The sequence below is a fragment of the Phoenix dactylifera genome, chromosome 1 (assembly GCF_051530095.1).
Source record: "Phoenix dactylifera cultivar Ajwa chromosome 1, Ajwa_hap1_PhDact_Kaust_v1.1, whole genome shotgun sequence".
Classification (NCBI taxonomy): Eukaryota; Viridiplantae; Streptophyta; class Magnoliopsida; order Arecales; family Arecaceae; genus Phoenix; species Phoenix dactylifera.
Genome location: NC_143190.1, coordinates 13,395,021 through 13,415,949, shown reverse-complemented (window position 1 = coordinate 13,415,949; position 20,929 = coordinate 13,395,021). Strand labels below are relative to the sequence as shown.

General features: G+C 41.9%; 2 protein-coding genes across 10 annotated transcripts; both read right to left on the bottom strand.

The window, feature by feature from the left end:
• Window positions 1-1,183: 1,183 nt before the first annotated feature.
• Window positions 1,184-2,395, bottom strand: LOC149768495 (uncharacterized). The gene is made up of 2 exons (XM_089928992.1): window positions 2,143-2,395; window positions 1,184-2,052 (listed from the first exon to the last, which is right to left on the bottom strand). The coding sequence occupies exons 1-2, from the start codon at window positions 2,393-2,395 to the stop codon at window positions 1,184-1,186; spliced, it is 1,122 nt and encodes a 373-aa protein (XP_089785118.1).
• A 5,922-nt stretch (window positions 2,396-8,317) lies between these two features.
• LOC103697113 (uncharacterized) lies at window positions 8,318-15,749 on the bottom strand. 9 transcript variants are annotated; one of them, XR_016403460.1, is made up of 7 exons: window positions 15,613-15,749; window positions 15,359-15,497; window positions 15,155-15,271; window positions 14,991-15,075; window positions 9,143-9,323; window positions 8,895-8,962; window positions 8,318-8,646 (listed from the first exon to the last, which is right to left on the bottom strand). XR_016403460.1 is itself a non-coding variant. In XM_089930432.1 (6 exons), the coding sequence occupies exons 1-5, from the start codon at window positions 15,693-15,695 to the stop codon at window positions 9,154-9,156; spliced, it is 594 nt and encodes a 197-aa protein (XP_089786558.1). In that variant the 5' UTR covers window positions 15,696-15,749; the 3' UTR covers window positions 8,318-8,962; window positions 9,143-9,153. The 9 variants fall into 9 exon arrangements, 8 of the variants coding, with proteins under 8 accessions (XP_089786558.1, XP_089786559.1, XP_089786560.1 ...); XM_089930432.1 differs by having other exon boundaries at window positions 8,318-8,962; XM_089930433.1 differs by having other exon boundaries at window positions 8,318-8,932.
• Window positions 15,750-20,929: the final 5,180 nt, after the last annotated feature.

Below are 20,929 nucleotides of genomic sequence, written 5' to 3'. Positions count from 1 at the left end.
CGAGCCGAGCTCGATGTCTGATGGAGATCGAGCCGAGCTTGATGGTCGATGGAGATCGAGCCGAGCTCGATAGATGATGATCGAGCCGGGCTCGATGGTCGATGGAGATATTGGCGTTCCGAATTTTGCTGCGGTGCCCGGCTTTGCTCGGTTCTATTTGCATCCGAGCAGGGGCGAATATATGAGCTGGGCCGGGTCGCCTGGAAGTATGTAGACACCAGGAAAAATTTAGCAGAGTTAGAACAATTGCAAATGAGATTTACAATTGGTACGGAGGACCCTTCGGGGCATTATTGGTAGTACACCCGAAGGTTTTCGGAGCTCCAACTTCGTGGAATGGGAGTCCCGTCAAGGGATTTTAGTTTATAGGCTCCGGGTCGCTGGACACGCGCGATCCGGTAGGGTCCTTCCCAGTTCGGGGCCAGCTTCCCTTGCTCGGTTGGCTGGGAGGCTTCCGCCTTTCTGAGAATGAGGTCCCCCTCTTTGAAGGATTTGATCTTGACTCTGGCGTTGTAGTACTGCGCCGTCCTTTGCTGGTACTTTGCCATGCGAACTCGGGCGGCTTCTCTTACTTCCTCGACTAAGTCAAGATTATTTCTGAGCTGCGAGGAGCTGGAGCTGGCATCAAAATGTTCTACCCTCGAAGAAGGGAGCCCGATCTCCAGGGGAATGACGGCTTCTGTCCCGTACGTCAAATTGAAGGGAGTTTCACCGGAGGGCACCCGGAATGTGGTCCGGTAGGCCCACAGGATGTTGTACAGGTCTTCAACCCACTGTCCTTTGGACTGATCGAGCCTGGCCTTGAGCCCCTGCAAGATGGTTCGATTTGTTACCTCGGTTTCTCCATTTGTTTGTGGATGTGCGACCGAGGTGAAGCGGTGGTCGATGTCAAGTTCGGAGCAGAATTTCCTGAAACGGGCGTTGTCGAACTGACGACCGTTATCTGATATAAGGAATCGAGGGAGCCCGAACCTGCAAATGATCGACTTCCAGACGAAGTCCCGCATCTTTTGCTCGGTGATCCGGGCAAGCGGCTCGGCCTCCACCCACTTCGTAAAATAGTCGATGGGGGAAAGGGCGAGAGGGTTTTCCATTCAGTCCTTTCTGAACTCACTGATTGCACTTTTTGGTAATGGAGCTATGGGCGACATTGAGAGAAAACTCGACTACTTTGAACCTGAAACTAGGGCTGATACGACAAGTGGAATAGCCGAAGAAAGAGCGGCAGAAGGCCTAGTACCACCAGTGCGACAACTATAAACTTCCTTTGTCCGGTCGCCAAAGGGAATGGTCCCAAGATGTCGATTCCCCACTGGGCAAATGGCCAGGGGGAACTGATCGAGGTTAGCAGGGCCGAGGGTCGTCGTTGGATGTTGGCATTCCTCTGACACCGGTCGCACCTCTGGACGAAGCCCAGGGTATTCTTCTGGAGCGTCGGCCAGTAGTATCCTTGGCGCAGAATCTTGTGCACCAATGCTCGTCCCCCCATATGGCTTCCACAAATTCCCTCGTGGACTTCGCGCATTGCATATTCCACCTCGGATGGGCGGAGGCACCTGAGGAGGGGAGAGGTAAAAGACCTCCGATAGAGTTTACCTCCGTACAATGTGTACCGGGCGGCCAAGCGCTTGACCCGGCGAGCCTCGCGTTCGTCGCTGGGGAGGACTTCATCTCGCAAATAGTTGACGAGCCCATCCATCCAGCTCGGCTCAACCTCGATGCAAAGGGCCGGCTCGGGCTCCTCCGTGCTGGGTCTTTGGAGATACTCCAGCGCTGCTGCCTTCGGAAGTTCGCTCATGCGGGAGGACGCCAGCTTTGATAGTTGATCTGCTCTGAAGTTCTCCATTCTGGCGATGTGTTGGATGTGGAAGGAGTTCAGAGCCGAGGCGAGATCCCGCACCTTCCGAAAATATTCCTGCATAGTGGGCTCTCTGGCCTCAAAATCACCCAAGATTTGGTTCACGACCAACTGGGAGTCACTGAAGGCCCTTAGGTCCTTCACTCCCAGCTCCTTGGCCAACTTGAGCCCGGCGACAAGTGCTTCGTACTCTGCTGCATTGTTGGAGGTGGGGAATTCGAAGCGCAAAGCCTGCTCGGCGACCACTCCATCTGGACTGGTGAGGACGAGGCCTGCTCCGCTACCCCCCGAGTTCGAAGAGCCATCAACATGCAAGGTCCATGTCGAGCTCGGAATCTGCTCCACCGGCGCTGGCTCGAGCTCAGGCTCGTCCGGCACGGTGCACTCGACTATGAAGTCGGCGAGTGCCTGTGCCTTGATCGCCGGCCTGGGTCGATACTCGAGGTCGAACTCCCCAAGCTCGATAGCCCACTTGGTGACTTGTCCGGCTCGATCTGATCGCTGCAGGATCTGCTTCACCGGTTGGTCGGTCAGCATGACCACCGTGTGAGCTTGAAAATAGGGCCGGAGCCTCCGGGCTGAGACGACCAAGGCGTAGGCGGTCTTCTCCAGCTTGGAGTATCGGGTCTCAGCACCCCTCAAGACCCGGCTTGTATAATATACCGGCTTCTAGAGCTTGCTCTCCTCCCGGACCAGGACCGAGCTCACTGCTACAGGGGAAACAGCTAAGTACAAGTAGAGGAGCTCACCCTGCTGAGGCTTTGTGAGCAGGGGAGGAGAGGCGAGGAGATGCTTGAGCTCCTCAAAGGCTTGCTGACATTGGGCCGACCATAGGAAGTCTTTCGGCTTCTTGAGGGCCGCAAAGAACGGGAGGCAGCGCTCGGCCGATCGGGAGACGAATCTTCCGAGGGCTGCGACCCGGCCCATAAGCCGCTGCACTTCCTTTACTGTCCTTGGCGGCGTCATCTCCTGGAGCACTCGGATTTTCTCGGGGTTGGCCTCGATTCCCCGCTGAGAGATCACGAAGCCAAGAAACTTGCCCGAGGTGACTCCGAATGCACATTTGGCCGGATTGAGTTTCATTTGGTACCTTCGGAGTATGGAGAATGCTTCGCTGAGGTCAGTCACATGGTCTTGCGCCATTTTGCTCTTTACTAACATGTCGTCTACATAGACCTCCATGTTTCGACCTATTGATCTTTGAAGATTCGACTGACCAGCCTCTGATAAGTCGCACCAGCATTCTTTAAGCCGAAGGGCATCACTTTGTAACAATAGGTGCCCCCATCAGTGATGAAGGCCGTCTTTTCCTCATCCTCCGGCGCCATCCGGATTTGGTTGTATCCGGAAAAGGCGTCCATGAATGTCAGCAGCTCGTGTCCCGAGGTGGAGTCCACGAGCCGGTCAATGCTAGGGAGTGGGAAGCTGTCTTTCGGGCAGACCTTGTTCAGGTCGGTGTAGTCCACGCACATGCGCCATTTTCCGCTGGCCTTTTTGACGAGGACCACGTTGGCGAGCCACTCCGGATAGGATATCTCCCGGATGAAGCCAGCCTCGAGGAGTTTGTCAACCTCCTCAGCTATCGCTCGTTGTCGCTCTGGAGCGGCACTTCGCTTTTTTTGCCGCACGGGCTTGCTGGGGTTCACTTGGAGTCGGTGGACCGCGACCTCCGGATCTATCCCCGGCATGTCTGTTGGCGACCAGGCGAAGACGTCCGCGTTGTCCCGCAGGAAGTTAATGAGGCGATCCCTCTCGCGAGCGTCAAGGCCGGAGCCGACCTGCACGGTTAGCTCGGGAAAATTTTCTTGGAGGGGAACTCGAATGAGCAGCTCACCAGGCTCCACCCGATTCTTCTGCGGGCCGACCCGCGCCTCTAAGGTTTCGGCCAGGAGTTCGTCTTTCGTTGTGGTCGATGCCTCGGCCGGCTGCCTTGCCTCATGGGTCGCCATGTAGCACCGTCTGGCTACCATCTGGTCTCCACGAACTTCGCCGTCCCCTTGGCTGGTGGGGAACCGCATGAGCAAGTGGCGGGTTGAGACTATGGCTCAAAGAGCGTTGAGTCCTGGTCGCCCGAGAATGGCATTGTAAGCCGAGGGCAGGCGCACCACGAGGAAATTCATCTTCACGGTGCTCTCTCGGGGGGCGAGTCCGACCGTGACCAGAAGGTTGACCTCACCCTCTACTGGGACCGAGTCCCCAGTGAAGCCGACCAGCGGGGCGTTCATCCTCCGCAGTTGATTTCCCGTCATTCCCATTCTGGAATAGGCATCAAAATACAAAACGTTCGCCGAGCTTCCATTATCAATCAAAACACGCTTTACATCAAATTTGTTCGCAACCATGGAGACGACCACGGCATCGTCATGGGGAGTTTCAACTCCCTTCAGGTCCTCATTTGAGAATGAGATGGCCTCCGAGGCGCACAAGCGTTTTGGGGTGGTTCCCTCTGGAGCTCCTCCAGCCGAGGCCCTGCCTCGGATGGTGTTGATGGTGCCGGCGATGGGCCTGTTGGCATTTGGATCTTCGGACTGTGGGGGATTCTCCACTGGCCTTCCTGCGGGCCGGTTCCGCACGAACCGGTCAAGCACTCCTCGGCGAATGAGTGCTTCAATCTCGTCGCGGAGCTGGAAGCACTCCTCCGTATCATGGCCGTGGTCTCGGTGGAAGCGGCAGTACTTCCGGAGGTTTCGCCAGGCCCCGGGATCCCGCCTCGGGGGCGGGGGTCGGAAGTAGTCCCGGTCCTCGATCTCCATGAGGATCTCGGTCCGGGGAGCAGTGAGGGGAGTGTAATTTTCGTACCTCCCGTTAGGTGTGCGGGGCCGTTGTGGTGGCCTCGGGCGAGAAGGGGATCTCTGCCGAGGCGGTCCTTGCAGCCGGGGTAGGTGCTTCAGGCGAGGCGGGCGCTCGGCTCGGTGCGGGGACGGGCTTCTAGGGCGGCTGCGGTCCTCGCGACGCCTTTTCTGTTTCTTAGAAGTCTGCTCGACCCCGCTCCGCCTAAAAGCCACCGCTTCCTCGGCTTTTGCGTACTTTCGCACCCGAACCAACATCTCCGTGAAGTCAGCGGGGAAATTCTTCTTGATGGAGAAGAGGAATCTATAAGACCGGGCCCCAGTCTTTAGTACCGACATGGCGATTGACTGGTCGAGCTCCCAGACCTCCCATGTCGCAGCAGTGAAACGGTCCAGGTAGTCCCTGAGAGATTCTCCCTCCTTTTGCTTTATGTCGAGGAGGGAGTCGGAGGTCCGCCGCTGGGGTCGGCTGGCAGCAAAGGTGCTGGCAAACTGCCTGCCGAGCTGTTCGAAGGAGGAGACGGTGCTAGGCTTTAGCCCAGTGAACCAGAGCCGGGCCGCTCCTCGGAGTGTCGCTGGAAAGGCTTTACAGAGCAGGGCCTCCGAGGCTCCCTGCAGGGCCATTAAGGCCCGATAGCTTTCCAGGTGGTCGAGAGGGTCGGTCCTGCCGCTGTAGGGCTCCACTTGGGGCATCTTGAACCTTGGCGGGACCGGCTCATCTTCGATTTGCTGGGAGAAGGGGGATCTCGTGGTGAATTCAAAGTCACCATCGCGTCCCATCTTCCTGCCACGGAGCACCTCAATCTGACGCTCCAGGTTCTCGACTTTCTTGTCGAGCTCATCACTTGGAGGGACCGCCGCGGCGGTCCGCCCCGGCGCAAGTTGTCCTGGGACTGACTCGGCTTCTGACGGCTGTGGCCAGTCTCCAGGACCCCTCACCGGGTGTTCCCCTCAGGGGGAGGCCGGAACACGGTGATCTTGGCTTGGGAGAGGCGGTCCACTCGCAGGGAGCGCCGGTTGAACTGGGGCCGGAGGGGGCGGCACCGTCGGGACGCCCCTGGGTTGCAGGCCCTGGATAGCAGCGGCCAAAGCCTGAACCTGCTGTACCAGGGCATCGAACTGCTCCGGCCGAACTTGGGGAGCCGGGTCTTCCGGAGGTGGCGAGTTCTGGACAGAGTGTCCAGGGCTTGGTGGAGGACGTCGGGAGGCATTGGAAGCTCCCTTGCTTCTCAGTTTCATGGTCGCGACTCGGTCCCTTCCTCTAGCGCCAACTGTTGCTGGAAATTGGACCCGGGGGCGACCGTTGGCTGGAAGGGGGAGGCTCCGCTGCCTGAGTGGCGGACGGCGGCTTGTCGGCGAGCTGCGTCTTCCCAGAGGCCTGCAAGAAGCCGGTGGCCGGGCAGTCCGGCGCCGGCCCTCCGATGCTTAAGTCAGCAAGAAGTCTATATGAGGAAGGAGGGGGGAGCGAGAGAGAGATTAGAGCCAGAGGGAGAGAGCCTCCTCCTGTGAGTGGAGAAATCTTCCTTTTATAGAGAGGGCCGGATTACCTGTGACTGTGACAGAGCAGGTCGTACGTTTGCTCAATTGGCCATTAATGCTTGATCATGTAAGTCAATGCTATCATTGTACGAAATCAGGCCGGAGCCTTAAGCCATCGAAGAGTCATGCCATCATTTGAAGGCATGCGTATCTGCCGTAAGAGGCTCGGTGTCCGTAGGTGATGGAGGCCATACACTTTAATTGTTGAGTGAATCAGGTGTCTGCGCAACCCATACGCATTAATTGATGGCAAACGCAAGACGTAACCCTTTGATCGTCTGGAGAGGAGATAACTTCAAGCTAAAGGGGGTCTGCTCGGTCGGCCCCCGCTCGGGGAGTCTGCTCGGTCGGCCCCTGCTCGGGGGGTCTGCTCGGTCGGCCCCTGCTCGGGGGGGTCTGCTCACTGAACTACGGCGATGTTTTTTTCCCCTAACATATCTATATTCATTCATAGTGAGAAAGAAGTGAGATCTTACAAATATTTTCTTTTTAAAAAAAAGAAAAATCTCTACAAACATGAAATGAAAAGGGAAATAAAATCAAACAATCTATTCATGGTTCGATTTTGCAATCAATGGGGATTTGATGAAATCGATGATCGATTATAATGTTAAATGTCCAACATCAAATGTTCCATTCTATCTTTGGCTAAACTCGGTGATGCTAGCTCTATATAAGCCATGTATGTATTATATGAGAAAGAGAATATTCTAAATTTTAAAACATTCTTCTACAGATACAATCTCTCAAGTTTTTGGACAAAAACATCCTTTGATAATTAATTGAGCATATACTGATCTTTATTATTGATAATCTTAAGAGTTAATCATGAAAGTAATATATTAAACCTCTCTCACATTTATATGTTTTTAAATGGCATCCTTCTGCAAACAAATTAATTGTCTATTTCTATATGTGGAAGGAAAATTTGATCCTTATCTCAACATGTTAAAATCATTTCAACTCGAAGAACCAGAGAAGGGCACATCATGGCGTGTGTATATGATAGCATTAATCTTTTTTTAAAAAAGAAAAGTATAAATCTAATCTTTGTCTCCTTGATTCTTTTTCATGATTCCACTTTTGCAAATTGGCTAATTGGTAAAGTTGGCATGCTACTAATGACTTGGGGTCAAATCCCGCCTTCATCTAATCCTAGTTCAAAGGAAAAGGACCTTTTTTTGTAGCATGAACCATAATTGAAGTATATATTTTAGTTACTAAACCTTTCATCTTCACCATGGATAAATAATATTTATTGGTCTTGTTATTAAGAGAAATTGGAGGAGGATTATCCTAGCTATACACATAAGAAATCAAGAGATCTAACATCTGCCAAGGCCTGATGCATCACCTTACAAGTGAAATCATGGATCCACCAACTTGCAAAGTTGCATGGAATGTTAGTAAGACAATTAGTAGCCTTAGTGCCCTTCCCAAGAATGTGAGAACCATGGAAATTGGTGCAACCGGCCCTCATGTGCTTGAGACTTCTGAGATACCCATGAGCTGAACCATGTTGGCATTTATCCAGCTTATTATAGCGCTTGAATCACCATCAACCCACAATCTGAAAGGGTGGAAAGTTGACAATGCCACAGTGATAGCCTTCACACTGCCTGTAGCTCTCAACTAATGGAACCGAACTAGCTTCAAGTAATTGCTTTAGCCTGACCATCATCCTTTAGGGCTTTGTTAAAATTAACCTTATAAAACCCTGGTTGTAGGAGAATGGCGAGAGCAATGGAGCACCACCAAATAAAGCACCCAGGATGTCGTGGTTGACATGTATGATACTCGAAATATTCTAAGGCAAGAGAGTGAGCAAAGCGGACTAAATGTTGATAGAGAGATATATCTAAACATAAAATAATTTGATATGTACCAAAAAAAAAACAAGTAATTTGATCATATATTTAAACATTTAATCCATGATTTTGGCCATGCACTGCACATGCTTGGTTTTTAGTTTCATGATTTGTTTCCTAACCTACTTTTTTTTGAAGTCAAAACCTTTCTCTTCCGGGATTACAGGAATAGAACACTCAATCTCCTGCCCGCCAAGTGACGAGATAATACCATCCGAGCTAGCACTCGGTAGTTCTCTCACAAGAATGAGTACAAAAGATTCTAAAAAATCTTATGATATATGAATTATGACAAAAATGATAGATTCTAATTCTCTATCAAAAATACTTCATTACAATCATATTTTTAAGATCAATTACATGTATTTTTTTTTCCTAGCAACGGATCAATCTGGACTTTAAACATGGCATTTTCAGGAAGGTCTCATCTAAATCTTTGTCCTCGCACTAACATGATTTTCACATAAATCACAAATAGTGTAGAGCATCAAACCCCACCACAGAGAGCTTTCTTTAAAGCAAAAGACCTAACCCAGGTCCAAGTGATGTTTGTCGGCGGTGCTTCGATGATATTCTCCTCGCTCAAGAACTCCTTCAATTCAAAATACCAGCAATACTAAGCTACCAGTGAAGTATTTCATTATTGTCAAGCATGACATTCTATCGCCTTCTCAGCAAAAGCATGACATTCTATGGAAGCTCTGCCACATGCTAAGATTAAAGCTTTGCCCATATGGAGAGCAATTGGGCAAAATGGCACCAGATCATTTGGCCAAAACACAGTTTCTTCAGATGCTCTGAGAATGTATTATATATGCTAAGTGGCCAAGATTGATTTACCTTCAACTTTGAACAATATTTTGACCATCATTTATGACCTGCTTCCATATTGTTCCCCATATACATTTCTGGTCATCAAAATTATGCATTGAATATCGTAAAGAATTGCAAAAGAACGAAGGTGAATGAATTTTATAGGACAGGTTAGGCTACTGATCCTCTGAGCCTCTAGTATCACAACCTAATTCGAAGGTTTTAATTGACAATAATTAAATTGCACATCTGATTGATGTCCTTATATAACATACCATGTTACAACTTATGAAACCTTTGTCGCAGCCACACTACTTGATTGCGAGCTTGCAATCCTCAGCAACAGATGTGGTGGGAGGAAAGATGGAATAACCAATGCCAGCACCAGACAGAGGAGACCTGCAATAGCTACCAACCAAGCATCATGTGGAATCCCGAGCATTAATTCATCACACACTGCAAAAAGAAAAGAATATTACAACAAAAAATAAAAGCAAGAAATTCCAAGGTGTATAAATTGCAAATTCTCCGCGTTGATCCTCTACAAAAAGAAAAAGAATATTACTACAATTAGCAAGGAGACTTTAAGAGGGGTAATCTTATAAATGAAAGAAAAGTCAAGGTCATTTTTCCCAGATTTAAATGGCTCTCTGTTTGCATTCAGCCAGCAAATACAAAAACATTTTACACTATAAAACATTTGGAAACAGTATCCTAATGGAACTATGCATGTGTGAACCCCCTACTCCCCCCCCCCACCCCAAAAAAAAAAAAAAAAAGAAGACCACCCATTCCACCAAATAATACCAGTATAGTACATATTTAGTAGGAGTTCAGTATATAAATGATAGAAGAGGGTTGGCCTTGGTGCGACAGTAAGTTTGCTTTACTGTGAGTTGAGTGTCGTGGGTTTAAAACACAGAAACAGCCTTTTTGCATGGGGTAAGGCTATGTATATCTAACCCTTCTCAGGCTCTATAACGGTAAGAGTCTCATGCATTGGCACACCTTTTTTCCTATAAATCATATAGAAACAAGTGATAAATTGTTTTACTGCTTTGATAACACAAAATAACCAATTGAGCCAACAGCATCTTGTGATGACACCTATGATCAGTGTCGCATGCTCTCAGTAGAAATGTACGCACTAGTTTACCTTCTCATTTCTTCCAAAACCACATTATGTTATATCTAGAATTTCATCTGCATCACTTTGGACTTTTTGTTTCCTCTTGCTCAATTAGTACCATTTTCACTTTCTCCTTCGTTAACAAGTTGCATTGAACTCAATCAAGAACACCTTGTTTATTGGAAATTACATATACACCAAGCAGTGAAGGCTAAAGCATCACCGGACAGCACCAGCTTCATCTGTAAGTGATTCGAGAACATCTTTGCTGGAACATCCTGAAAAAATCAAAGGCTTTGTGGAATACCATACCCTTCCCAGCTAAGTTACCAACTAATATGAATTACGAAGCATCTCTGTTTCTTCCAATTATTGTTCACCTAGCTTCATTTATGTGATGGGCCATAAGGATATTTTCAAGTCCAGTTCTTGATTGCCCAATCAATTTAATTTTACTCATAGAACAAGCTTTACAGGGTTCTCAATCAGTGAAGTTATTTGGCCACCGAAGATTGTAAGAAATATGACTTTAGCAACATAACCCTTGGCGAGATTGATTACTAACCTATACGATTCACTTATAAAAGTATCAGCAGCACTCGTGCAGACTCAATTAACTCTAAAGACCACATGAGCTAGTTTGTAACTATTTTAAGTTTTTAACCTTAGGCATGTCTCTTAAGGTTTACATCATGCTGTTCAATCAACCCTAGATGCTGCAGCTTGGTTGTTTTAATAAACTGACATAGCAGATAATGGCAAATTAAAACTTTGTGACTACTATGCAAATTAGTTAGCTCTCCAGTCAAAGCACCTCGGTTTTCCTCCACCATCTAGAAAAAATGAAAGTTTTGCTTCAAATACATGACCTGTTGATTTCTTTAGTTTCATCATTATCTTGGTTCACATCTGTCCTACTTTATCCTTCAAGTCCAGTAAAGCATATTTTGTTCTGTCCCTTTTCACTGAGTATCTCATTAAAGAATTTAAGTGACGATAGTCAGACTAACAAGAATTACTATTAATCTTCCAATTAAGATAAACATTTGGCAGATTGAATATCATAAAGTTTATCAAATTCCAATAATTTGAGAGTCTTCTAGTAGTGCTAAATTGATTTTCATTTTTTTGGTACTAGGTTCTTTCAAGGTACAATTGAGATTTATATCTTTTAATAGCCCTCTCTGTGCTGCCCGTATTTTCAGAGGTTAATCTTCAAATTGATTATCAGTAAACCGAATCTTTCATGTTAAAATGAATTGGGATTCCTTACGGGTATATCCCTTTGTGTTTGCTTCAATTTTACAAAATTATATAATATAAACAAAGAATCATAGTTTCACAATTCAGAACCCTACTGTATATGAAGCCTATTGGATTCAAAAATTAGAAATCCATGAGATAGTATTACTTGTTCAAATTTCTCATGCCACCATTTGGATGTTCGCTTATGTGTAGAAAATACAGCAATCTACACACTCTGTATTCCTTGATGCATATTTAAAAAATATCTTTCAGATTCAACACAACTTTCTTCATCCTACTCTCTACTAGGAAATATAGTTTTTTCATCCATTTGATGGATCCTTTGGTCATAAAGGGATGCAAACACAATTAACAGATAGATGGTGGTTCTCCTGATAACACGATAATAGGTATCTTAAAGATTAATGTTTTTGTGCTCCATAAATCCCTAATCTACTGATCTACCCATGTAATTTTCATCAAAACAATTTGTTCTGATTATTCTACAATATTTATTTTCAGGCCTTAGTCATATTTAGGAGGTAAATCCAATGAAACTTCTTTTGAAATATGGAATTCCAGTGTGGTGGCAACCTTCCAAAAGTTGGTGCCCTCAAGGAATTCAAGGATTTAACACCCATATAAGTTATAGGTCCATTTTTTGTCAAATAGTTGGAAAAATCTGAAGTGTATTATTTAGTCCAGTTTACGTCTCTATGGTCGGGGATCAGGCATATGTTTGCCTTCAGGTGTACCAGTAATTTCATCTGGAGTACTTTATATATCTTACCCTTCATATTTTATCAACGAATATTGCATCTCTTGATACAAATGTAGTATCGATCCGTTTCACATTTCATAAACTGAACTGTTTCAGGCAAGGCCCAACATACACATATACAGATGGTTTTGATTCTTACTTTTGGCTGGTGGAACACCTATCTGGATCAGACTGTCTCTTAAGAATCTTAGGTCGAGTATCCTCTATTCCCAAGCTTTATAATGTGCTCAAATGAAACTAGATAAGCTACTTGCTCACCTTCCTTAATCTTATTGGATGACATGATTTATTATGTCCCGAATGCTTATTTCCCTGTCAGCGACCACATTAGATCGGGATTGGGTGTATAAATAAGACATGGTTTAACAGACAACGGCAACGTCCTTGTAAGGGGTGATGATTATTGATATACATTCCCCTACTAGAATAAAAATGCCATGATATTTCTGCTTAGCAGGTCCTCACACAAGCCTTAATAGATTGGAATTTGTCTAAAGTTTCATTCATACTATGAATTAAGTATTGAACAATTTTTCTTTTGGTGATTATGTACAAATGTAATGAATTGTCGAGAAGTTCCTCTACTTATCATCTTGACGATTGCTATTTTCTTTTATGATTAGTTTAAAAAGAAATGGAGTTTTGATGTTTTGATTTATAAATTCGATTGAGTTTGAATTTTAAGTCCATATCTATTGATCTTCATAATATATTTGTGCTCAACATTCTAGAGACTCATGCCAAACCTCACATTGTTTCTACAATGGAAAAAAAAACAACAAAGAACAATGATAGTTACATTTGACAATAGTGTTCAGCAAACTAGCAAACTATACAATATATATCTCATCCTTCTTGCCAGAAATAAACACACATACACACACATATGCATATATTATTCAAAAAAGAAGTCTGCCTTGATTATTGCAACCACATTGGATAAAATTAACTCATAACCAAGACCTGCGAAGTTTCTTTCTAAATCTAATACATGATATACTTGGTGAAGAGAGAGAAATCTTTCGGAAATAAATGTAAGCTCCATGCTGCCTTCTTCCAGAACTCATCATGATAAGTTTCAATTATTACTACACCTTTCCCTCTGTGACCTGGTAGGTTGAACATAGAGATGTGAAGATCAATTTAACTTTAGCAACAATATCAACCTCCCTATCAATGTATCAAAATTCTAGGTGAATCACATGGTTAATGATTTCAAATTATTCATTAGGTATGATGGTTCTACTCTCCATAGTCATGTCATTAACCTAAGAGGCATGGATATTGGACGGATTGCTTGACTATTCACCTTCAAGTATATGGCTACATTTCTAGGAAGAAAGTGATCAAGTTTCCCAAAGTTATAGCATGCCGTCCAAGTTATATTGTTTTAAAAATTTTAGCTTGGGTTTAGAAGATTAAAAAAAAAAATCTTCTGTTGAAGGGAGTCAGCTTGGAGTCAAAATTTTCTTCACAATATAACCAAACAATTATTTAGTTATCAGAATGTACGGGTTTGAAAGTTCTACTTATATGCTAAGGGAGGTTGTCGGATCATCAAAAATCACTCTTCTCATAAAGGTATTGCATGCTAATGGTATGTCATGACATGCCACTGCTTAGACACCCTACCAGATTTATGTGCCAAGCACTAGCTGCAACTGGTACATCACAAGTGCTGAACTGGAAAAACAGGAGCATGATACATACCGTGCTGTATCTTACAAGCCTACTGACATTTTAATCCATGATTGAAGTTCCTACAGGGAAGAACTGACTCGTTTATGAGCATTCAGATAGGTATGACTTTAGCAATGATTCTAACAGTAAAAGATTACTGTTCATGTACTTGTTCAAGCACAAAATCAATTTTCACAATTTACAAATCAAAATGTCCCATCTACAATATGCTTCATTGTTATCCCTTGTTTTCCTGCCCATAATTCCTTTCTAGAGTCAGCAGCACAACCTGAGCCAAAAAGATTAGCTTGGTGCTTAGAGATCCCACATTGACAAAGAAAATTATGTTGCACAAAGTTCCCATGCTGACTCGACACTTTGAACTAGATTTCACCTTCCACTTTTTGAGGGGGATTCTGGTAATAACACATAATTACTTGGAGGGGGTTAGCCAGTAATGCATGTTTTGCAACTAATTTTAAAGGTCTCTTCAAGAAATCCAAAGCTTTTATTCCAACGTCAATGTTATACAATCTTTATAAGAGCTAGAAACATACGAGACAAAGAAAGTGGGTTAAACAACTTTTTCGAATTGTCCAAGATTGTCCTCTGAGATTGTTGCATGAACATTAACATCTGCAGGCATGCAATGTTTTAGAGGAAGCTAGAAAAAACAGTAATAGAAATAATTGACAAATGCATAAAAGGCCTGGTGATCACCGGCCATGGACCTTAGTACTAGGAATGCGCCTTTCAAGTTGAGGTAAAGTGTAACAGGAAGAGCGAACATGGAGAACAGATTCTCCAAGTTCAGACATTCCGACAAAAAGAGGAGGCAAGAAAGCTGAAGAAACAGATCGAGTAGATCTTAAAGTGCTGCCCGGTGTTCAAAAAAACAAAACATTTCATCTTATCTGACAATGGCAAAAAATAAATTTTGCTCCCCCTCAAAAATATTCTCTTTTTTAGCTAGTTAGATAGCTCCAACAAGACTCAAGAGATCAGTATAACTTTCATTGACAATATCTTCCCCACCTTTTCAAAATCCATATGACAAGAACTACATTGCATAACTCTCATCTCACCCAAGTTAGCCCGAACACATTTAAGTTTCATAGAAGCTAGAGAACATGCAATCATATGAATAACAAGAATCAAATACAAGTCAGCAATATGCTATATTCCTATTGCCCTGTCCGTTCATTTCAATAATAAGAGCAAAAGAAAGCAAACAAATACACAATGACGCATCCGAAATGCACAAAAACAGGAGCAATCCACCGCTTACCAATATTAAAGACCGCCAGTTCCCTCTCCTTCAAATTTGGCTTCGCCACAAACCCCTCGGCCTCCACAGTCACAATAACATACACCTACACGCAGATCATAAATCCTCCGAACATTTCACACCAAACCAAACACATCAATCATCCACAAAAACCGAATACCAACCGGCCTATGACCGTCGGCCTTGAAAATTAGCTTCTCGGTGTTGAGCAATCTCCGGTTCTTGCGCAACCAAAGCTCCGATTCACCAGTCTTCAATTGAATAGAAAATCTAGCAGGAATCTATCATTACCAGCTTAGCGCAATGTCAGTGACTTCAGAGTCATGGAAAAATCAGAAGCATGAACTCGATGGGGCAAAGGATCATACAGAAAGCGGGTAAGAAATCTTCACTTCATACCAAGCGGATTCCCTGAGGCCCCGCAGCTCATAAATGCGCTGGCCCATGTGTAAGGGCAGAGGGTCGTTCTTGATCTCATCTCCAACGGTCAATGCCTTTATGTCTGCACTGAAATCGTCAAGGAATGGAGTCAGACACACATACAGAGAGAGAGAGAGAGAGAGAGAGAGAGAGAGAGAGAGAGATGAAGGATAAGGAATTAAAGGGTGGGTGGGAAACGGACCCGAGAGGAAGAGGGAGAGATAGAGAGGCGGTGAAGAAGAGGCAGTGGAGGAAGAGGAGAGCGGGCCATGGCGGATAAGCCATTGGGAAGGGCGCCGAGAGAGAGAGAGTCAGAGAGAGAGAGAGAAAGAGTGAGAGAAGGGTTGGATCCGAATATCCGATTTGTGAGGCCCCACTGCGTTGTGAATCGTGATCGGTGCAACGAAAGTGCTTCGCTGGAATCGCAGAAACTCGAGAATCTGGTCGAAGGTTTTGATAGAAAGGAAGAGAGTGCTTTTTTTTTTTTAATAATTTTTTATTTTTTATTTTTTTTTAGAGAAAGGCCTTGAAGCAAGAGGGTAGAGGTTTGTTTAGCTATTCATATTCTTTTAGAACTAATATTTTTATTTTTTAAAAACATAATTTTATTACTTTAAGAAAAGCTTATTTTAATTTTTTTTAAAGAAAAACATGATTTTTTACTTCAATCACCAACTCTACAATTATCTTCATCACACTTTCACTATAACTATTGCTATATTGTTACCGTCTCGCTGCAACCAGCACCGTCATCATAATTCTTACCACATTTGCTATACTATTGCCATCACGGTCTTTAGCATATTATTGCTGCCATTCCTCCAAACAATACAACCATTTTCATCACTATTACCGTTATTTCGTCAGCCATACTATGCTTATATTTTTAAAATAATTAACTATACCAAATATTTTTATATTTCTAAAAATTAAGAAAATAAAAATAAAATTATTATTTTTTTGGTTATGGAACGAGAAAAAAAATGAAAGTAATAGTAATGAACATCTTAGTTTGTTGTTAATGTCCTAGATATTAGTTTTAGGTAGATGATTTATAAGGACTGCAAAGATCTAATTTTTGATCATCAACTATTAATGTACTGCAGGACGACTAAATTAATGGAGCATGTGCTAATGAATGAGTGCATAGACTGTGGGACATGTACTTGATGGATCTTATTCAATCATCAGTCTTTTTATTATATAGGTAATTAATGGTGAATAGAAAAATTGGGCTTTTCCAAAATAAAAATCAATCTCTAAAATAAATCTCACACACACATATATATATATACACAGATATACAGACGTGTGCATGATAGCATGGTTACAAGTGGCCATAATTTATAGGGTGAGTTTTATATATACTACCAAACCTCAAGGTCAAACATGTATGAGACAGATTGCATATACTATCCATCTCCATGGAAAGATCCAAGAAAAATTAAACTATCAATCATGTGCGAGGATGCGTTATAATAGCTGATAAGATCATCGTCATTAATTTATACTCCATCATGATCGATGATATACAACCCAAACATTGGCTTCTATTTTTGGAGGAGCACGGTGTGCAACCACCACCATTTTCATCGAGAAATTGAAATGATACATAAGAGAATACAAATAAATAAGAGAGAGAAGAAAAGAAAAAAATGGGAGAGAAAAGTGCAACCAATATATATATATATTGAATGGAACTAATTATATGTTATATTTGTTCTTTTTGCAAATCAACTTTAATGAGCTGCATATAATTGCAACTTTCTGGGTTTGTTGTTAGCAAAGCATTCTCTCTTGCCATCTCATAAATTAGGATTATCGTAAATTTTCACACAAGTGTGGGGTCTCACCATGCATTTGGATGCACATGAGTTTGGTACCATACAAGACAAACGAAAAAAGGACATAGGAAAAGAGGAGTAAGGTGTTTGCAAAAGAAAAGAGAGGTAAGGTGACTGAATCAGATTTAATTGCATGACACCATCTTGCTTTGTCACAATGAATTTGTTCAATTGGTGGATTAGATAGAGTGAAGGACTCTATTTTGAAATTATAATTTTGGTTCACTCTATCAATTAGCATGAGAACATTAACCACAATTCGGCACGAGTACATCACTGCTATAAATTCACTAATGACATATAATTTGCTTGCTTAATTTAGTATAAATTCTCCATCTATTGCACATTCCTTTGTCCCAATAGTTGGTAGTTAAGTGGCACTACCAGGCTATTGGGGTAGATCATATGAAATTACTAATCTATTAGGCTTAGATAATTCGCTAAGTTCTCCTTTATGTCCACCTGAAGCTTCATTTTTTCCTTGGAATACCAAAATGCCAGCACTTGCTGCATTTTAAAAAGGAGAGTCCAAGTGTAGTGGGGTGAAAAGGAGCTATTACTTTTAACGTCTCCTTATTTTTTCTACCAATTCTCCTCCAAAATAATCTATTGTATATAGAAGGCGTCATGTAATTAGTGGTTCTCTTTAGTTGTAGGATTAATGTGTAGTTGTCGTGAGTTATAAAAGATCTCAAAGACATGCATGAAAAGCTACACATCCGATTGATATAGAAATATAGAAGCTGAAGCAATTAAAATCCTAATAGATGCAATTTTATTAAACGGAGAAAAGGTATCAAAACAGCCAAAATCTTCTATTTTGGTAAAACCTTTAGCTACCAATCTTGTTTTAAACTTATTTATAGAACTATCTATTCTTAATTTCTTTCTAAACATCTATTTACAGCCTATAGGTTTGCACCCTTCATGTAGATCAACAAGAACTCAAGTTCCATTATTCATTAAAAGATTTCATTTCATTATTAATAGCTTTTTTCCAAAATATAGAGTCTATTGAATTAATTGCATATCTATAATACTTAGGATCATCTTCTACCAAAGAGATATAAAAATCATTTCCATAATTCTTTTCATTTCTTTGTCTTTTATTTCTTTTGGGTTCTTTTAAATTTGAGGAATTAGTATTTTCACTAATATCCTTTATATTAGAATTGCTACCAAAAAATAGATTAGAAAGATTAAAAGATCTATTAACTTTACTTTTAAGAGGTATAATATTTTCAAAGAAAACAATATCTTTAGAACCTATTACAATATTTATATCAATTCCATTAATTTCTAATTTTATGATCATAATTCAATAAGCAGTAGTATTTTGAGAATATCCTATAAATACCCCATCTATTGTTTAGGATCTAATTTTCTCGTCTTAGTTTTTTGAATTTTAACCTTGGCTAAACGCCCCCATGTTTTAAGATGATTCAAATTAGATTTTCTACTTTTCCACAACTCAAAAGGTGTTAGGTCATAATCTTTGTGGAGAATCGTATTAAGGATATAATAAGTAGATAGAAGAGCTTCCCTCCGTAAATTAAAAGATACAGTAGAACTGGTAGTCATAGAGTTAACTATATCTTTTGTTTCAGCCACTCCATTAGACTAGGACTAATAAGGTGAGGTAATTTCATGAACGATACCATTTGTTTTACAAATATTATTAAGCTCATTTAAGGTATATTCTCCTCCTCTATTTGATCTAAAAATTTTAATTTTTTTATTAAATTGATTTTTAACTTTACTGTTATAAATCATATATTTATTTGAAGCTTCATCTTTTATTCTAATAAAAAATAAAACTATATTTAGAAAATCATTTATAATTTTTGTAAACTATTAGTGATATTAAATCTTTCTTATTTAGTAATTTTGACATGAAGGATCTAGAACCAGCCGTTGTAATCCTAGAAATTAAATTGATAAGATCATCTCAAAGGATTACTATTACACAAGCATATTATATAGAAAAAATGTTAAATAAATTTGATAAGTTTAATTGTAAATCCCACCTTATGATCATAGTGTAAAATTGAGTAAAAAATGGGGGTAAACCAATGACACAATTAAAGAGCTCAAAGTCCAATATACTTAGTAAATATACTTGTTCTCCTAATGCACAATAATGGAAAGTACTTGATAGAGTAAGATATTTAAAATAGACTATGTTTTATGGTATTCACTGTATTGGTTATCCAGCTATATCAGAAGAATGTAGTGATGCCAATTGAATTGCCGATTCAAAGAGCTCAAAGTCCACTACTAGATATGTGTTTACACTTGGTGGAACCACTATAGCTTAGAAACGAGCAAAACAAACTTATATATCACATTCCTCTATGGAATCAGAGATGATTGCACTTGACAGTACCCGACTGCATGCATAATGGCTTAAAAGCTTGTCAACCGTCGCTTATAGAGAAACCAGTTCCTGCGGTATCCATACAATGTGACAATCAAGTGACTTTAGCCCCAAGCAAAAGTACTCTAATAAACCTAAGAGACACATACGTGTGAGACTAAAGATATTATAGTACCTTCAAAAATATGGAGTAATAGCATTGGAGTATATAAGATCTGGTAAGAATATAGCAAATCCACTAACCAAAGGACCCGCGAGAAGGTAAGTTATGGAATTAATGAAGAGAATGGGACTAATGCCCATTAATTGGTCATCCATTAATGGCAACCTAACCTTAATGATTGGAGATCCCAAGAAAAAGGTTCAATAGATACTAAGTTGTTTTAGGATGGTAGAAGAAGCACAATATAATTAGGAGATAATTACTCCATAGTCCTATTCTAGCTAAAGTGCTTTTCAAAGCAACAACAAGGGGAAGAATAGTTATCTTTAATGAGTCCTTGGCTAATTGTGCTGGATGTTCATCTATTGCAGACACTTGTGAAGTACTTACCTATGAGATTGGGTTAGCTCTAGAGTACTCATAAATCCAAGATATTAGTGCAAGGCCAAAAAGTATTAATCCAAATAGATTTGATAATAACCAATACTATATGTGTGGCACGTGAAATTGCATTAAAAATTCTAGTTCAAGCTTCTGTTTGCTACGGTCTCTACTGATGATATGGATAAAAGAGAATATGGATAAAAGAGGAAGGAATAAGAAATTTAGTGACCAATATTTTAGAAAATTAAGCTAATTCTAAAAAAATATTTTAATTTATATCAAACCATTAAACATTGGTCAAGATATTTATTATATCGTATAGAGAATATTTTAGAAAATATTTTAGAAAATAAACCCAGATCTCGGTCGAGATGTTGACCAAGGAGCGAATCTTGTAACAAAGTTTTCCTTTGCAAACAATGACAGCACTAAAAAGGGGCAAATTTCCATTTAAAAAGAAAAAGGGACATATGACCGTTTGCTTTTAAATCCTGGTGCAAAAAGTAGTGCCATTAGCCTCGGTAGCCATAAAAAGGTTTGACAGACTTCCAAAAGTTCAAAAGGAGGCTTAATCCGCTGTTTATTCATTCCACCGCCTCCTCATGCACGCATATGAGAAAGGCATTTGACATGGATGATCATCCTTGGGTCAAAGATGGTATAGATGGTCAGATTACTATATTTGGTTGTATCCTAATAATTTTATGAAAATTTTTAATTGCTCAAACATAGCATGCCACAATAATTTTAG